Raw genomic sequence first — 18,615 nt, 5'->3', positions numbered from 1 at the left:
CGCTGCCGCCGCCGCCGCCGAGCTCCAGTAGCAGGAAGATCCTGCTGGAGGCCGGATCCGGGTGAGGCGGCGCAGGAGCGGCGGGATTCGGAGGCCTCTCGGAGGCGCTTTTCCAGGCCGGCGCTTCAGGGCGAGAATCGAGGGGCGCCATGAGGAGGAGATCGCTGGGCGGAGGAGTTGAGTATGTGGGCCGCTGGACTTGAGAGACGGGGGGGGGCTGCCTTGGGGTTTGGGGGCGGGCGGAAGGGACGGGGGTGCGCGAGGGGTTGTCGGCGGATGGTCGAGCGAGAGCAACGGGGGGAGCCGTCTTCTCTCACGACGAGCGCCCGGCGTCCTTTCCAGCGGCGCGGCAGGCAGAAGTGCAACAGGTCTCGCTTCCCCGCAGCATCTTCTGCGTAGCGACTGGCGGGCGGGAAGGAAGGAGGCTTCAGGAGCTGCGCCGCTGCCGCCCGTGCAGCTGTTAAAGGCTCGGGGCCCGCCTGTCACCTGAGGGGAGGGAGGGAGAAATTTTTTTAAAAGGTTGATTTTAGAGTAACGTGGGGAGGGTTGAAGAACAAGATGGGGGGTTGAGCTCCGCTGCCCCAAAAGGTCCAGATTGGGGGGAAATCCGAGCAGCTTTAAATTCTCTCTCTGTGTGTATCAGATTCCCTTCGAGGGATGAGTGGATCATTGGCTCCCCAGCCCCAAGCTGTAGGGAGAGAGGTGATCCAGGACAGGTTAAAAGGAAAAGAGCCCCAGGGTCAAACAAGGAGCGGTTCACTCATGGCAATTGTGGCAGGGCAGGCCCCACCACCATATCCTGGGCTCAGGAAAGATATCGAGGTCAATTCAACTCCATAGAATTCAGGGGGTTGTTATTAACTACAGTACTGTGCAATTTCTTTGAGGTGATTACCTTGTTTTGCCCCTGTGGCTTTTGAGGACAAATGATGATGTGGAGCAAGAGAGGAACAGGATTAGCCAAGATCCCGTGACCAGAGAGATCATAGTGGAGTAGGAACTTGAACCCTAGGCCAATGCTGCTAATATACAGTGGAAGCCACTTCAAGCCTGGTCTGCAGACAGGCAGCAGAATGAGAGGGTGATAGAGAATTCTGAGGTTCTGCAATGCATTGTACCACTTCAGTCACTAGGCCAGAAGCCACATTCTTTCCCCAAAACTCTCCATTGTAAACAAGCATGTGAACAGAAACCACCTAAAAAAACTAGCAGAATGGGGGGGGGGCGTTCTAGCCCAGGTCTCCCTCACAGTCTACTGTGCACCTGTTTTTTGTTTAATGTGGGAGAGCATTCAAAACACTGCTCCCGCCAAAAAGGGTACAATCCATCCTACCACCTCGTTTTGCTGTAGACCAGGCCTCACTGCTGTCCAGTGCGTGGTTTGACAACATTTCTGGGACATTCCTCAGTCACGGTATCTCAATTGTAAAACATCTTTACCATGGTGACTTGCTGAAGTTGTTGGATTTTTAAACAGGACAAAGACATGTTTAAAACAGAACACAGTTGTTTGCACAGCTAGCCATAAAGATTCCTGCTGTGTTTACTTTGAGATTGGAAAGTGTCCAGTAGTTACAACCGATTAAAAAATGTACCGGTAGGTGCAAAACTCTTGTTTTGTAGTATAATACCTACTTTGAAGGAGTTGCACTGGTTACAGATAAGTTGTCAGGTGCAATTCTTGCGCTTATGTTGACCTTCAATCCAAACCCACTGATATATGACTAAGTCCCATGGAACGCAGGGAGACTAGCTAGGGTCTTGGGTATCTGGAGACTGGATGTATCTGGATACATCCAAACCTGCCTTACAGGTTTAAGAGGAAGTCCTATTGGACATACTATTGTACTTTTTCAGGTTTGTTCTTTTTGGATGAGCTAGCATGCCTGTAACTTTATTGACCAATAATTGCACAACTTCAATTGTACTCACAGGAAAGTTTCAGTTACTGAAGTTACTGATCATAGTTGGGTTTTGAAAACATTTGTTGAGGGAGTTTGGGGGCAACATTCTTTCTTGCCCACCTTCTTAATCTGGAGGCCAACCCATCTGACATGTCCAAGGACATGGAGATGCACTTGTTAGACAGACTGACCACCATCTGACCCTTCATTCACCACTATTCGGTATCCCCTCGTCAGCCCTAATTGAGTTGCACATTTATTGCCCACAATAATTAAGTATCCAAGAAGAGCGTCATCAAAATTTTGATCTTGAGAGAACTGAGCAATAAGATTCTTGGGAACCACTAGGAAATGGGTTGGAGCTTGTGGGGAAATGTCACGGAACGCAAGGCACTTATCGTCCTCGAAGATGATCTTCCCTGGGATCTCTTTGTGGGTGAACTTCCCAAAGATAGTGTTTGTGCCTGGCCGCACCACATGTGCTTTGCTGATCTTGTCGGCCATCGCTCTCCCCACCGCCTCACCTGCTCACTTTTCGTATGTTTGATTGAGGAGTATTGCAAATGTTGGCTTAGTAGCTCTGAGCTGGAGAGAAAGAATTCAAAACTCATTTCTGTCATGCTACCTTTAGGGGTGCAACAAACGCTTCTGACGCTAATACAAGTCCAAGGATAAACACCCCCCCCCATTTCGGAGCTGGGGTAGAAGGCAAGGATGAGACACTTCATCCTGTTGTAACATAAACAAAGGACAGCATCTGGGACTAGAGTAGGCAGGGGTTTCACCCTGAATTTTTGTCTAGCTCCCAAGTCACTCAGAAAGCAGTGAGATGCTAGGTGCCTCTGAGGTCAGGGAAAGCCAGGTCTGTTTGTCAGTCATACACCATTGAGGAATTGGCAGGTATAATTGTGGTCCCTTTATGGTTGGCAACAACATGATTGAGGGTTGTGATGTTCCAGAAATGGAATTCCCCTGATTGGTCTAAATACTTAGGAAGTTAATGAAAACTATTCATTTTTAGAAGAGGATTTGGATAATAGGTTTAGCACAGGGTTGGGGGAGTTAGTGTCCTCCAGGTGTTGGACGCCAGCTCCATCATCCTTACAGCAGCCAGCATGGCCAGCGGTCAGTGAGGTGTAGTGGTTTGCGTGTCAGACTATGACCTGGGAGACCAGGGTTCCAATCTCCACTTGGCTATGAAGCTCACTGGGTGACCTTGGGCCAGTCTCTGCCTCTCAACCTAACCTACCTCACAGGGTTGTTGGGATTAACTGAGGGGGAGAACCTCTTTGTGATATAAAAGCAATAAAGCAATAATGATGGGAATTGTAGTCCAACTACACCTGGAGGGTACAGGTTCCCCTTCCCTGTGGGTTGATGGGGTTTTTTATGCAGTCTGATGTTGATATATTTTATTTATTCATTTCATAAAATTTATATATATATACCACTTGATTGTAAGAAAAAGCCTCAGAACAGTTTTAAGTAAATGAGGGTTTTGTTAGTACAGGATTGTTATCTTGGTTGTCTCGTTGGGTGCTGTGAAAGTAGTACTTTAATATTTGTTTGACATTTTTATGTTTATGTCTTTTTGAGTAGTGCAGACTACAGTATGGGCTGTTTGCATTTTAAAAATTCTTTGGGCTGATTCAGATTACCATTTCTGATCTTTGTAGTTTGAAGGGTGCATGTGACTAACCCATCTCAGAATCCCTCACCTGCCCTGGCACTTCAGGAGCCTAGTAGCATTGGATTGTCGCTGGTTCCGGACACCCTCAAGGGGCCATGAGACTAGCAGGTGAGTTTTAGCTTGAAAGAAGCATTGAAAGTTTTAGCTTGAAAGAAACATTTAGATTTGGTTAAGACACAGAATTGCAGCACTTAGCCAGTGATATCAGATATGCCTTTTGGAGCCCTTAAGCTCCTGGGACAACAAGGGAAAGATGTAGTAAGGAGGACTGCATTATGGCGGCAGTTAGGTTCAATCATTCAGGGGTTTGCTGGTGTTGTTGCAGATCTGACTTTGTCTGTCTTAACCATCTCAGGTCCCCTTCGTGTTGTTGTGATCGTCTTGACAGCAGGACTGACCTGGATCCTTGTCAGCGTCTTGTTGGGTACCCAGAGTGGCTTCTCCCGCCTGCAGCAGTTCCTCAGGAGTAAGAACCAGAACAGCTAGGAGTGGGGATGGGGGCTATGGTGGGGAAGGGTTGGAGCACTGGGTCATGGCGGAACAGTTGCCTTTGCAGCTGCCACTGCCTTACCTGTGCCTGTTTCTCCATGCTTCACTCCCAGCCATGTTGTTGGGTTCAGGAAAAGGAGAAAGTGGACAACTATGGTTGTTAAACCTGGAGCAGGGATTGGATCTGTGGCCCTCCAGATGTTGTTGGACTCTGATCATCTCTGGCCATCTGATCATCTCTGATCATCTCTGGTTGAGGCTAATAGAAGTTGGAGTCCAACAGTCTCTGGAGAGCCACAGGTTCTTCATACCTGATCTAGAGGTGGCTGTGTGGAACTGGCAGCAGAATAACTGGAAGGCTAGGGTGATTTTTAGATTAGCATTGCATAGGTCTAGTAACGGCTATTAGCCATGAGATCCAAGTGGATCTTTTCAGACAGTGTAACTCCAAATACCAGCTGCTAGGGACGGACAAGGGGAGAAGGCCCCTGCCTTCATTCATTTCATGCTTGTCATCTGCTCCATGAGGGCTGCATGGTGAGCTGCAGAGAAAGTTCCACTGTGCTTTGAGCATATTGTATCTGTGAGTGTTTCAGTGTCTTGGGCTAGCCCTACATGGCCCTAAAAAAAGAAGTGAGATTAGAGACCTTTATGGAGCCCAGTCGCAGGTCACTAAAGTCTCTGTGCCTATAACATGTGACTTTAGAAGAGTAATTAGGCTTAAAACAGAAGCTCCCTCATGGCAAAATCTTCTGACATTTACTGAGTGCAATTTATTTTCTGCTGATGTTTTCACACTTACTTCCTCAGACATGAGATGTTACTCTAATGAATAATTCCAAGAGTACTAATTATGTAACTTCTGCAGAATTTGCACTTACTGTTCCAATGCAGTTTATTTATTCCCCCCTTTCCCTGCCTTGCTAATTTTTGTAACCCAAGGGAGTTGAGGGCCATGTACATGGGCTTTAACACTTCCCCCCCCTATCAATGTCCCTGTAAAGGAGGTTAGGCCAGCCTTGTATTTAAGCACTTGTTTGTTAGCCATAGCATGTAGGCTGGTAGAAGATGGACAGGGTGCACCATCACGCCTCTGAACCTAGCATGAGATCCAAGCAGGCTGCTGAGGTGGGGGGCAGCTGTCTCCTTCATGCCTAGTGCAGAAATGCTGGAGAATATACAGAGCTTAATAATATAGATAGATATAGATAGAGATATATCCCAGCCATCTGGCTGGGTTTCCTCAGCCACTCTGGGTGGCTCGCAACAGAATTAAAAGCATAATAAAACATCAAACATTAAATACTTCCCTAAACAGGGCTGCCTTCACATGTCTTCTAAAAGTCAGGTAGTTGTTTATTTCCTTGACATCTGATGGGAGGGTGTTCCACAGGGCGGGCGCCACTACCGAGAAGGCCCTCTGACTGGTTCCCTGTAACCTCACTTCTTGCAGGGAGGGAACCGCCAGAAGGCCTTTGGAGCTGGACCCCTCAATTCCTCCACTGCAAACCCCCAGCAGGCTACTAAGAAATTTTGAATGCTTCTAACTTTTTGTGAGCTTGTTTACTAGTCTGGGTTGGATCAGACAGAAAGTGATGGACTTAGGGTCACTGAGTGAGCTTTGTGACAATGTAGGGGAAAGATGGGGAACCTGTAGCCCTCCAGATGTTGTTGGACTCCACCTCCCATCAGCCTGAGCCAGCATGGTCAGTAGCCAAGCCTGATAGGAGTTGTAGTCCAACACCTGGAGAGCCACAGGTGCCTAATCCCTGAAACATAGATTTGGACTCTGAAGACCCATGTTGAAGTGGATAGTGTCAAACTTGATCACATTTATTTATTTATTTATTTATTTATTTATTCATTCATTTGATTTATATACCGCCCTTTATCACAGCTTATAGTGTGGAAATGCAGGAGCCATCCCATATGGTGTTTTTTTAACTGACATAATTAAATTTTACTAGTCAGAGTAGGGGTGGGAAACCTGTGGCCCTACTGCTGCTGGACTACAACTCCCATCATTAGCCTGGGGCTGATGGGAGTTGTAATCCAGCATTGTCTGGAGGACCACAGGTTCCCCATCCCTGAGCTAAAGTGTGATCTACATTTTTTTCTGGCACCTGAGATTTCACTCCTGTTAAATGTCTAGACCCTACATCTAAATCCTCATTTGCCTAGTTCTTATAGTGCTTTAGAGATGTTACACATTTATTTCTTCAGTGATGGAATATATGTATGCTCAGGTAGCCTTTGGCACCCTTGGTTGCTTGGCTGGGAAGTTCTAATCTACTTTTCACCATAAAGAAGCTGATTTTTCCCCTGCAAAGCATTACACTGTTATTTTAATGATGAAATGGAGACTTGTAAAAAGTGATTTTGCAAACTGGATAGCTCAACTTAGTGATACAAGCCACATAATTTCCAAGTTTGCAAGAAGAGTGTTTCTTTTCTTGCTTTTTGAGTATCGCCTCCAAGCCTTAGAATTTTATATATATCTCCTGACCTAGTATTGCATTGTGATGATGGGTGGGATAAAATACTTTAAATAAATAAACCGAAGAGGATTTAAATCAGTTCTTTGGCACCTGTCCTGTTGGGGTGTTTTGAGGAGTAAAAGAATTTTAATCTTGACATATTGCTGCTACATCCTTGAAGTGATGAGGCAATGCACAAGATCTGGAGTGGATTTTGCTAATACTGCTGTTTCTTTGCTTCCTTGCAGGTCCTGAGAATCCTCCTACATCAGGTAGATGGCTTTGGCTACATTCTTATGGGGTCTACACTAACACACACCCGGTTTGCAAACCCATCGTTCACTCTGACTTTGTTGGAAGCAACACAGGTTTTGGAGCTTGGGCACTCTTAAACTGTGTTGAACTGTTCTGCCACTTAATGGAGAGACTTTTTAAACTTCCCATAGTGTAACTGAGATAAACCAGAGAGATCCTGCTTTTTTCACAGTGCTGATTGTCACTTTGGATCAAGGAGAAGGCAAAGGGAAAGAGCAAGGAAATCCTCAGGGGGAAATGGGGAGATTTATCTCATCATAGTCCATCATACAGCATCACCAGCTGAGGGATATACAGTTTGTCATGTAGCACCAACTACCAAGCAGTGGTGGGAGACCAAACAAAATGCACACAGAAATTAAGGGGGTGGCAGAAAGAAGTCTTCATTGGCTGTCTAGGACAGTTCTGTGCTGTATTGCAGTTCTCAGTAGCTGTCTGATAGAGTGGGGTTCAGTTTGGGGTGGCTTTGTGGTATAGCTTAAGATAAAGTGGAATCATTAATTTCCCTTAGCAGCAGATGTGGTGGTAGTGACTCCCTGCCACTCCACTGTGGTAGGAAATGAGTTTGTGGTGACCAGTTCAGGAGGGATTATGTTGTACTGTGAACTCCAACTCCCATCATCCCTGGTCGTTGGCTATACTGGCTGGGGTTGATGGGCATTGGACTCCAACAGCATCTAGAGCAGAGTTTTCCAAACTTTTCATGTTGGTGGCACATTTATTACATGCATCATTTCACGACACAGTAATACAGTTTTACTAGCAAACCAGAGGTTAAACTAACCCCTTTCCAGCCCTGGGAGAAGCACAAGGAGCATTTGTACGACGCGCTGACACACTAACTTGTCATGACACACAGTTTGGAAAGCTCTGATCTAGAGGGTTTGCCCATCCCTGCTTGTTTGGGTAAGTGGGAAATGAGGGTTCCACATCTCTTTTTCTTCTGCATCTCCTCTGGCTCTTTATGTGTGTTTTGCCATCCCTAGAAAATACTGGTTTACCTCAATGTCCTCGGGTTATTCGCCAAGAATTGGCCAGCATGCTTGATGAGATCAGAGTGGTCACGGCAGAGAAAGCAGGCAGCAACAGTAGACACCGCAGTGAGTTCAGATGAGCTGAGAGAGTGGAAGTAGAGGATAGTACAGTGGAGCATGTGAAGGCCTGTTCAAAGCAATACTTATTCCCAGCTTTCTGCTTTTGGTCATGCTGGCTGGGGAACTGATGGGAGCTGGAGTCCCAAAGGAACACCCAGAAAGCCTCATTCCTACTTTAAGAGCAGGTTCTGGCCTGCCCTAGCTGTCAGAAGAAGAAGTGTTATCATAGTTCAGTCATAGAGCACGTGCTTTCCATGTAACTTTCTGCCGTCTTTGGGTTTAAAATAATGTTTGCTTTGATGTCAGGAAAATCCACAACCCGGCCTCTTGGAGAGCTGTTGCCGGTTCCATGCAAAAGTCTCCTTTAGTTCCTGGCAACAGCTTTCCTTCAGCTGGTCAAAAAGTGGCTATCAGTGGAAGGGAGATGTCCAGACATGGGGTGTCTTCCTCAAGACAGGCAGGGTTAATTGATGCAGCTTTGAAGACTGTGGCAGGTAGAGAAGGCTTCACCCTGGTTCCTTCCCTGCCTTGCCCAAGTTCAGATTAGTTACACTTGCCTCTCTTGGCCTTTTTTTTTGCCTGGTCCACTCTTAAGCCTTTTATCTTTCTTGTCTAGTTTTACCTTAAAACTTACTTGCCTAGTCAGCCTACCTGGGGAGGAGTGAGACAAAAAGCATCACTTAGCCCTGTGGCATTGGCAGCCATCACAGAATCTCCCGCAAGGCATTCCCAGAGAGGATTGCCCCAGGAATTCCATTATTATAATGTATAAGGTGGGCAGGATCTTTTAGGTGACGTTCACTGTTGTAGCTTGGGGCTGGATGACTAATCACTGTTGTGCCTCTCCTCATCACCGGCAGTTAAGAGCAATGCAGCAGTGTGGGGTTGGGGAACCTGTGGCCCTCCAGATGTTGCTGGATTCCCATCCTTGACCATTGACCCTGTTGGCTGGGGCTGATGGGAATTGGAGTCCACAGATTGCTCAGCTCTTCACAGGACAAGAAAGCATCCTGTTTGGCGCAAAATGGTACTTGTAACGATGGGGCTTTAGGATTTCTTCTTTGCTGTCTACTTAGAACCTAGGCCTAAGAAGTACAAGTGTGGCCTTCCTCGGGCCTGCCCAGACAATTCGTTCGCCTTCCGGATCATGAGCGGTGCAGCTAATGTCATTGGGCCCAAGATCTGCCTTGAGGATAAAATGTGAGTCATTGCCACTGAGGAGGACTGTGGCTCTCAAAGCCTTTCTGTAACCAACCTGACTGGAGGTGGTGATGCTCATGGGCTGCATCTACTTGCTCAGGTGCAATCCCCTATGGGTGGCTATTGGAGTGGGGGAAGAAACTAGGGGAAAGCCTTACCAACCAGATGTGACCCCACTCTAGCCTCACTTAGATCTCTTGATGGGACATTTTCTGACCAGCCCTGATCTTCCTTTCAGGCTAATGAGCAGCGTGAAGAACAATGTAGGCCGGGGCCTGAACGTTGCACTGGTGAATGGTAAGGTGGGCTTTTGAGAGGGTGGTGGCCATGAGTGATGTTGTTGTAGGGCAACATAAAAACGAGTCACCAACACTGTCCTGTTCTGCTCTGCTTTGCAGGAGTGAATGGAGAACTGATTGATGCAAAGTTCTTTGACATGTGGGCAGGAGGTGAGTGTGCTGTGTTGGTAGGAGTTTGGTACTCAAGATGGGGCAAAAAGAAGGGGAGATACAGGGATTATTTGAGAAATCTTAAGGATGTGTTCCAATATGGTTATGGGGGCACAAGCAGACTTTGGATTTGGAGGAAGGCAAAATAATTTTAATAATAATAATAATAATAATAATTTTTATTCATTTTAAAACATATTAATTGTCATACATTCCACAAAATTTCACCTCTTATACAATCTTTTGGACTTCCATCAGCACCTCTGATGATCTCCCATTTTTATGATTTCTTCTGCATTTCTTAAATTCATATTGCCTTTAATTATCATAACTAACGTCATCCTTTTCGTTCAATAATTCAAATTATTCCCCTTACAAAACTTCCTGCAAACCTACAAATGTAATCTGATCATCACAATTACTTTTCAAATAGTCCATAAATTTACGCCAATCTTCTGTGAATGTCTGGTCCCGCTGGTTTCGAATTCTTCCCGTTAGTTTATCTAGTTCTGCATAGTCCATCAATTTTAGGGGGAAGGCAAAATAATTTCAAGGAAGGTTGCTGTAGTGGTTCTAGGGGTTGCTCGTGCGTAAGCCGGTGCAAACACCTGGCTGGGTTGCCTGAGTGAACCTTTTCTGTCCGGACAGCCACTCACCCGTGGCTGTCTCAATCGCTGGCAGAATCCATCAGTGGGCGTTTCTTAAACTTCTTCCAGCAAAGAAGCTCTTTGACGCCTAGTCTCCTCCTACTCTCTCTGCGTGAAAGCCTTCTGCGCAAGGAGGGCGTAGGCAGCAGAGGACCTCTACTCTCCCCGCTGGTCCCCGGCAAGGAGTCATGGGACCGCCTCGCCGCTTCCCCCATCTGCCCCCCTTCTCCACTGGTGCTACGCTGATTCTCTTCCCCAGAAGATGGGTTGCCTCTCCCATTCCCGGGACGCTCTCTGGAATCCCTCTGGATTTTGCTCTCTCCCTCTGGCACTGCTGGCAGTTCCCTGACATCCACCTCCTCCTCAGGACCCCCACCCCACCCCTGGCGCGATTTTCCGGTACAACCTCCTCTCTCTCCTCGGTCGACGATGCGGGGAATCCCCTGAAGGAACTGTCATCATCTTCTGAGGATTCAAAACCAGCCTCCCATCCGCTCGGATTTCTTCCCGCTGGTTGAACCTCCCAGTCTGATCCTTCTCCCTCGGACACCTCCCCTCCCTCCTCTTCAGAGGCAGGAAAACCCACAAAGTCCCCTTCGTCGTCTGTGGGTCCAAATTCTTCCTCCCAGAATCTAGCTAATGGTTTGGGCTTATCCGGGAACAAACCGTGGAATTCTTCCACCAGATACCCGTCAGTGATTGATTCAGCAGGGACCCAAGTGTTTTCAGACCTAGGTTCCCCCTCCCAGGCTACCAAGTACTCTACCTGGCGACCTCACCACCTTGAATCGAGTATTTCCGTGGCTTCGTTACAGTGTTCCCTCTCCTCTACCCGCGGGTGGGTGGTAACCCCTCCCTCCCGTCCCAGGAATTCCCGCCCCTCCCTGTAAGGTGAAAGTAGGGACCTATGGAACACCGGATGTATCTTCATGCTGTCAGGCAACTTGAGTTTAAATGCCACTGGGTTAACCTGCTGTATTACCTCAAAAGGCCCTAGCCGCCTAGGCTGCAACTTCTTGCACCCTCCCTTTAGGTGCAACCCTTGGGATGACAACCACACCCGGTCTCCCACCGTATGGCCTCCCCCTCCCAACGGTGCCTGTCCGCCTGCCTCTTGTAAACTTCCTTGGCACGCTCCAAGTTCAGCCTGAGTTGCTGGTGTACGGCCTCCATTTCTTCCACCCATTGCTCAGCCGCAGGTACACTCCATCCTTCCTCCCCCCGCCCCGGGAAGGCCCTGGGGTGACACCCGTAATTGGCCATGAAAGGGCTCATTCCCGTGGACACGTGTTCCGCGTTATTGTACGCAAATTCAGCCAAAGCTAATTTCTCTACCCAATCGTTCTGTCTCTCGCTGACATAGCAGCGTAGGTATTGCTGGAGCATACCGTTCGCTCTTTCGGCTTGTCCGTTGGTTTCTGGGTGCCTCGCCGTCGAGAAGCTCACCTCGACCTGTAGCAAGCTCATGAGTCTCCGCCAGAACCGGGAAGTAAATTGTTTCCCGCGATTCGAGATGACCCTCAATGGAGCCCCATGCAGTCTAAAAATGTGATCCACAAACAGCCTGGCTATCTCCTCTGCCGTTGCTGCATGTGAGCAAGCTACGAAATGGCACATTTTAGTCAGTAGATCGACCACTACCATGACCGCTGTCTTTCCCCTTGACTTGGGCAGATCTGTCATAAAATCAATGGACACCACCTCCCAGGGCCTTTCCGGTGTAGGTAAGGGTCCCAGTAGCCCTGCGGGGGCAGCTCTTTCCCCCTTTGCCCTCTGGCATCGGTCGCACCCTCGTACATATTCTCGTACGTCTTCCCTCACCTTTGGCCACCAGAACTGCCTGGTGACAAGTAGCATGGTCTTGTGCTGTCCAAAGTGCCCAGCTGTTGGGTTGTCATGGAGTTGTCTAAGTACCTTCCCCCTCAAAGTCTCCCCTGGTACATACAGCGCCCCCTTATAGTACAGTAGTCCTTCCTTTTCCTCAAACCCTCCAATGACTTCCTTTCCGTCCCTGAGTTCCCTGATTTTTGTCTGAGCAAACTCATCGTCTTTGGTGAGCCCTGCCAGTTCTCGTTTCCCAACCAACGCTCCCCCACACACCCACCGGTCCTCGGGGAACACGTGCCTGGTCTCTGGTGGCCCCTCTCCTTCCATGTACTCTGGTTTCTGGGAGAGAGCATCTGCCCTTACGTTTTCCTCTACCAGCACGTATCGGATCTCGAAGAAAAACTTGGCGAACTCCTGGGACCATCTGATCTGTCTCTGGTTGAGCACTCGCGCGGTCCGCCAGTATTCCAAGTTCTTGTGGTCAGTTCGGACCTGGATCTTGTGTTGCGCCCCTATTAATAGATGTCTCCATTGCTGAAATGCCGCATAGATTGCAAGCAGTTCTCGGTCATACACCGTGTAGTTTTGCTCCGACTTGCTCAGCTTCCTAGAGAAAAAGGCACACGGCCTCCAGTTCTGCTTGGCCCCGGGCTTCCCCGGGCAAAAGGACCGCTCCAATCGCGCGGTCGGACGCGTCCGTCTCCAGTCTCATGGGCTTCTCTGGATCCATGTGCAGGAGCTGCTCTTCCGAGGCGAACGCCTTCTTCAGTTTTTCAAAGGATTGCTGCGCATCCTCTGTCCACGCGAACTTCTTTTTGCTACTAAGACAATCCGTTATGGGCGCTGTCAAGTGAGCGAAGTTCTTTATGAACTTCCTGTAGAAGTTGCTGAAGCCTAGGAACCTCTGCACATCCTTTCTGTTTTGGGGGGCTTTCCATTCCAGCACTGCCTTCACTTTGCCTGGGTCCATGGCTAGTCCTTTGTCTGACAACCTGTACCCCAGGAACTCGACCTCCCTGGCGTGGAATTGGCATTTTTCCAGCTTGACCCACAACTGATGCTTCTTCAATCTCTGTAGCACCTCCCTGACGTCTCTGACGTGTTGCTTTTCATTGTCCGAATAGATTAAGACGTCATCCAAAAAGGCTACACAATTCTTGTACAGCAGGGGCCCCAACACATGGTGCATGAAGGCTTGAAAGCAGGCGGACCCCGATTGTAATCCAAATGGCATGACTAAGTACTCAGAAGCCCCCAGGGGGGTGAACATGGTCATTTTCCATTCGTCCCCCTCCCTTATCCTAATCAGATTGTATGCTCCCCTGAGGTCCAGCTTGGTAAAAATCTTCCCCTGCCTCACATGTGTCAAAATATCGTCAATCGCCGCTTCCCCCATCTGCCCCCCTTCTCCACTGGTGCTACGCTGATTCTCTTCCCCAGAAGATGGGCTGCCTCTCCCAATCCCGGGACGCTCTCTGGAATCCCTTTGGATTTTGCTCTCTCCCTCTGGCACTGATGGCAGTTCCCTGACAGTTGCCATGTTGACTAACATGCACTGGATTACAGAAGATAGAGGCTGCCTAAGAAGAGGCTGTAGCATAGGGTTGCTGTCACTCTATACTGCTTTTTCACCAGGCCAAGAGCTCTGGGCAGGAGGCGGAACAACAGTGGATGGATTTGCAGGCTAGGTCTGTGTGAACAGGGGCGCCTGAGGCTGTGCAAATAGCTTGTGGTGCTGGTGCATACTGGACCTGAAAGGAGACCAGAATGTGCTTTGACACCCAGCACAACTCCGGATGCTTGATGGGGGGAATGGGCCCTGGGTCAAGCAGAAGACCCAGTACAAATGCATGTGCTGAAGGTTCCTCAAAGGTCAAGACACTGTAAATGCATCAAGAGGGCACATCCAGATTGCAACATATTGATGGTGTGGAGGGCATCCCTTGCAAAGGAACAGACTTTAGGGGTCATGGCCATAAAATAATTGCTTTGCACATTGATCACGCTTGCATATTTTCTGTGTTGATACTTACACCCTTTTTTGCACAATGTATTCCTAATTTGTCTCTGCTAGTACTGGGGAAGGGCTAGAGGTTAAGCAGATTGCTGAAACCTCACACCTAACCCCTGAGAATTGTGTCCAGCCACCCTTCTATCATCTAATAATTCAACAGGCATTTCCCACCTGCACTTTGGAGCAAATCTGCCCCAACCACTTTAAAAACCCCAAAGTTAAGTTTTTCATAATGCTGAATCCTACACCCTATGCCACCATCTCTGCAGAATTGTAGCATTTATGCAAACCTTTGGTCTATGACACTTGGGAGGAACAGTTGTTCTGAGATCTTCCATTCTCCTCCTCTCTCCCTACCCTTCCAGATGTGAACGAGTTGTTAAAATTTATCCGGCCACTGCATGAGGGGACGCTGGTGTTTGTGGCCTCGTACGATGATCCTGCCACAAAGTGAGTGTTAACGGGGACAGCCAGCACAGGTTATGCTCAACTCATGTAGTAAAAATGTACTCAGCCTGAAAGAAAGCTACCTAACTTATATTAAACTAATGGAAAGCGGGTGTTGGGGAGCCTGGGGAATCCCCCTCTTAACAGGTACTCAAGTAAAATTGGGAGTGTATTGAGAAAAGACAGCCGTCCGTGGCATCTGTTTTTTGATGCCTAGCATTTGAGACTCTGAGATCCAAAGTTGGTCTCCTTCAGATGACTGAGAGGGTGGTCTATCCTGTATCTAGCATGGGGGCCACTGAGGGCTTATTCAGACCTGCATGCCCATGGCTTGATTGCTTATCCTTTGGTTACTCAGCCTTTTGTGTCCTGAACCACTGGCCCAAAGGAGGGATCATGGGAGTGGTTGAGTGCAGGTATCCTGAAGAAGGATGTCAAAAACACCAGAGTGCTTTATTAAAGAAAGGAGTAGACTTATTGCCTGCCAGGTCTCCTAGCCGTTACATGTTCAAGACAGACACAGCAGCAGGGAGATGGCTTGTCTGCACCCAAGCAAATGTGCACACATTCTTTATATACAAAGCAGTACATCACTTTGTCTAGAATTTCCCATCACTTCACCAGCCCTGATGAAGGCGTAGCTTGGCAAATATCCAAGTCTTACAGATAGCTCCCCTTTCTGGGCTCAAAGCCCAGTACCCTAAACCCACAGATAACGAGAGCATCAAAGCAAGCCAATTAGCTTATATCAAAGCAAGTGAATATAAACAGTGCTTTTTTCTATAAAAACAGGTTCAGGAATGCTGCCCTGTCCTTCCTGCTTCTGCACCAGTGGAAGAGGGAGGGCTGCTGTGTGAACGGGCAGAGATAATACACAGGGAAGAAGCCTCCCTGTGTGGCTGCTCTGCAAGCTGCCCTGTCCCCCCTGCTTCCGTGCACAAGCAGGAGGGGCAGGGCAGCTCTATGGAGGGGGAAGAGCAGATGAGCAGAGAAGCTTTTTCCCTGTGTGTCTGCTCTGCAAGCTACCCTGTCCCTTCTGCTTGCTCGTGCAAGCCGGAGAGACAGTGCGGCTTGCAGAGCTAAGGCGGGGAGGCTTCTTCCCGCGCATCAGCTGTTAGCCTGGGAGGCTGAAGAGCCTCATTAAAGCCCTGGTGCGCCTCTGGCTCATGAGAAGACCCTCTCCATTGCCCATAAAGGATGTCCTCTTTGCGCTCCAGGGAGAATCTTCTTGTGAGACAGAGGTGTGGCAAGAGGTGCCAGAACAATTTTTATTTATACCCCGCCCATTTGACTGGGTTGCCCCAGCCACTCTAGCCATATAAAAAACATAACGAAACATTAAACAATAAAAAGTCACTATACAGGGCTGCCTTCAGATGTCTTCTAAAGGTTTTTAAGTTACTTCTCTCCTTGGCTCGGGAGTTGCATAACTCCATATCGTCCAACATGTGTTACTTTGTCGACCACTTCACCTACCCAAATGACAGCATAGGTGACAAATACCCAAGTCTTACAGATAGTTCCCCTTTCTGAGCTCAGATCCCAGCACCCCAAGCCCACAGAGAAGGATAACATCAAAGCAAGCCAATTGTTGTTGTTGTTTAGTCGTGTCCGACTCTTCGTGACCCCATGGACCAGAGCACGCCAGGCACTCCTGTCTTCCACTGCCTCGTGCAGTTTGGTCAGACTCATGTTTGTAGATTCGAGAAAACACTGTCCAACCATCTCGTCCTCTGTCGTCCCCTTCTCCCTGTGCCTGCAATCTTTCCCAACATCAGGGTCTCTTCCAGGGAGTCTTCTCTTCTTATGAGGTGGCCAAAGTATTGGAGCCTCAGCTTCACGATCTGTCCTTCCAGTGAGCACTCAGGGCTAATTTCCTTAAGAATGGATGCGTTTGATCTTCTTGCAGTCCATGGGACTCTCAAGAGTCTCCTCCAGCACCATAATTCAAAAGCATCAATTCTTCGGCGATCAGCCTTCTTTATGGTCCAGCTCTCACTTCCATACATCATTACCGGGGAAACCATGGCTTTAACTATACGGACCTTTGTTGGGTAATGAGATAAGTGTTGGAAATATGAAAACATGAAATATGAAAGTTCCATCTGATTGGTAATGACTCCTCCACACAGGCAATGTGTGATACTTGATGCTGCAATTTTCAAACAATGGGCATGCACGTATGAATAAGCTTATAAGAGAGAGGGTTTGAAAATTAAGATATTGTGACTTTATATTATGCTTTAGGACAGAGATGGGGAAGCAGGGGCCCTCCAGGTGTTGTTGGACTCCTAACTCCCAGCAGTCCCAGCCAGCATGGCCAGTCGTTGGGCATGATGGTAGTTGTAGACAAGAAACATGGTGGGGGCACTGGTTCCCCATCGCTGGATATTGGATCAAAGGGAGATTGCCAGACTTGGTGCAGGCCAGGGCTTTTTCACCTGAAGGAATAACTTGTGTTTAAGTACAACTTCTCACAACACTACAGCATTTGGATGGGAGAAGAAATTCCAGTTGAAAGTCTTGTTCTGTACAGTAGTTTCTTGGCACCACACTGAACTTTTTCCAGAAAGAAGTATGTTTTACTGTGTTGATGGGACCAGAGGAGTGAATAGTAGAGGTTTGTTTACTCACATTTTCTGTTCCCTCTAGGATGAATGAGGAGACCCGTAAAATCTTCTCAGAACTGGGCAGCAAGGTTGCCAAAGACCTAGCTTTTCGAGATAGCTGGGTTTTTGTAGGAGCCAAAGGGGTGCAGAACAAAAGTCCTTTTGAACAGGTACTGAACCATTTTTCCTTTTCACAGATATCACCTTGAAATGTCTGTATTTCAGAGAAATCCTGAAATCACTAGCTCACACATGAGGGAAACTGGAGCACTCCAGATATTGTTGGTCTCCAACTTCCATTGATTCTGACTTATTGGCCATGGTGGCTGGGCTGATGGGAGGTGGAGTCCAACAATATATGGAGGGCTGGAGGTTCTCTACCTCTGCCTTAGATAAAATCTGGGAGGAGAAGCAGAGGAGTGTGAAATATCCATGTAAACCCTGATTTTGTTATTTTCATAGCACGTCAAGAACAAAAAGAGCTCCAACAAGTATGAGGGTTGGCCTGAAGCACTTGAGATGGAAGGCTGCATTCCACAGCGAACTGCTGAGGTCTAGCGATGACCTGTTTCCTTGAAGCCTGCGGTGTCTTTTTGTGGTGGGGGAAAGGTCCTTGCTTGTCCACCTGTTGTTGTCTTCCCATATGGTGGCAGCTATCCATTCTCCTTCTCTCCAGCAGCCTCTGCCTCAACTAGGCAATCAAGTTTTCCTTTCCACAAGGCACGTCTGGCCCAAACCCTGGGAAAGGAAGTGAGGTATATTTGAGGCCACCCCCCCAACTCTCCCCTAGTGCCTTATTTTTCTCTTGGTTGGAAGAGCTCATCCTACTTCCCCTTTGCCTGTTGCTCTGAATGTGATGAGCAGATTGGTGCCCTTTGCTCAGAACCTGTGCTCAGAGGAAGCAAGTGTATTTATGTGACAGTCTTTCTTTTTCCACAGTGATCTGCACACATGGTGGGGAACCTGTGGCCCTTTGGATGTTGCTGGACTCCAGCTCCCATCAGCCCCAGTCAGCCCTGCCAGTGGTTATTGGGTGATAGGAGTTGTAGTCCCAACTACATTGGGAGGCCCACAAGTTCTTCATTCCTGCGTTAAAGGGACCACTACTTTTCTACAATAGTTTATGTGGTTAAAGTTAGTTCTTCCACTACTACAGACACTAATATATAGGAGGAAGGGGATTAAGGACAATCCTTTTTTTGGTTTTGGTGAATCTCTTGAAAAATGTCAAGTTGCTGTTTCCTGAAAGACAATGTTGGTACTTCAACTGTGATGGGAATTGGAGATGGATCACTGTTCATACATTGTTGTGGAAAGGAATCAAAGCTGAGTTACTTTTTTTCAGAACACTTGTTGATAAACGGTATCTCCAATAAACAATGTGCACAGCAGCTGTTGGTTAATTGTTGTTCTTTCAAGAGCAGAACCGGTGCTGTTCCCTTGGGATCCGCAA

At 47.9% G+C, this 18,615-nt stretch overlaps 1 protein-coding gene and 1 pseudogene across 6 annotated transcripts; one reads left to right on the top strand and one right to left on the bottom strand.

Annotated features, from left to right (window-relative positions):
- Nucleotides 1-18,553, top strand: FAM3A (FAM3 metabolism regulating signaling molecule A). Of its 5 annotated transcripts, none has more exons than XM_080987502.1 (11): nucleotides 1-181; nucleotides 3,581-3,702; nucleotides 3,950-4,060; nucleotides 6,809-6,832; nucleotides 7,862-7,975; nucleotides 9,046-9,169; nucleotides 9,408-9,466; nucleotides 9,568-9,618; nucleotides 14,472-14,556; nucleotides 17,206-17,332; nucleotides 17,625-18,553. In XM_080987502.1, the coding sequence occupies exons 2-11, from the start codon at nucleotides 3,690-3,692 to the stop codon at nucleotides 17,718-17,720; spliced, it is 804 nt and encodes a 267-aa protein (XP_080843628.1). In that variant the 5' UTR covers nucleotides 1-181; nucleotides 3,581-3,689; the 3' UTR covers nucleotides 17,721-18,553. The 5 variants fall into 5 exon arrangements, with proteins under 5 accessions (XP_080843628.1, XP_080843632.1, XP_080843631.1 ...); XM_080987504.1 differs by having other exon boundaries at nucleotides 42-61; XM_080987503.1 differs by lacking the exon at nucleotides 1-181 and adding an exon at nucleotides 271-368.
- Nucleotides 375-2,618, bottom strand: LOC308466610 (adenosine 5'-monophosphoramidase HINT1 pseudogene; annotated as a pseudogene). Its single transcript has one exon. The product of its transcript is annotated as an adenosine 5'-monophosphoramidase HINT1 pseudogene (transcript).
- Nucleotides 18,554-18,615: the final 62 nt, after the last annotated feature.

The sequence above is a fragment of the Podarcis pityusensis genome, assembly GCF_964106645.2.
Source record: "Podarcis pityusensis genome assembly, chromosome: 17".
Classification (NCBI taxonomy): Eukaryota; Metazoa; Chordata; class Lepidosauria; order Squamata; family Lacertidae; genus Podarcis; species Podarcis pityusensis.
This window is presented reverse-complemented; position numbering and strand designations above follow the sequence as displayed.

Bases quoted from the DNA above. Each gene is read 5' to 3' on its own strand.
- FAM3A (XM_080987502.1), top strand. The intron at 9,467-9,567 runs GTAAGGTGGGCT...TCTGCTTTGCAG, and splicing joins GAACGTTGCACTGGTGAATG to GAGTGAATGGAGAACTGATT. The intron at 14,557-17,205 runs GTGAGTGTTAAC...TGTTCCCTCTAG, and splicing joins TACGATGATCCTGCCACAAA to GATGAATGAGGAGACCCGTA.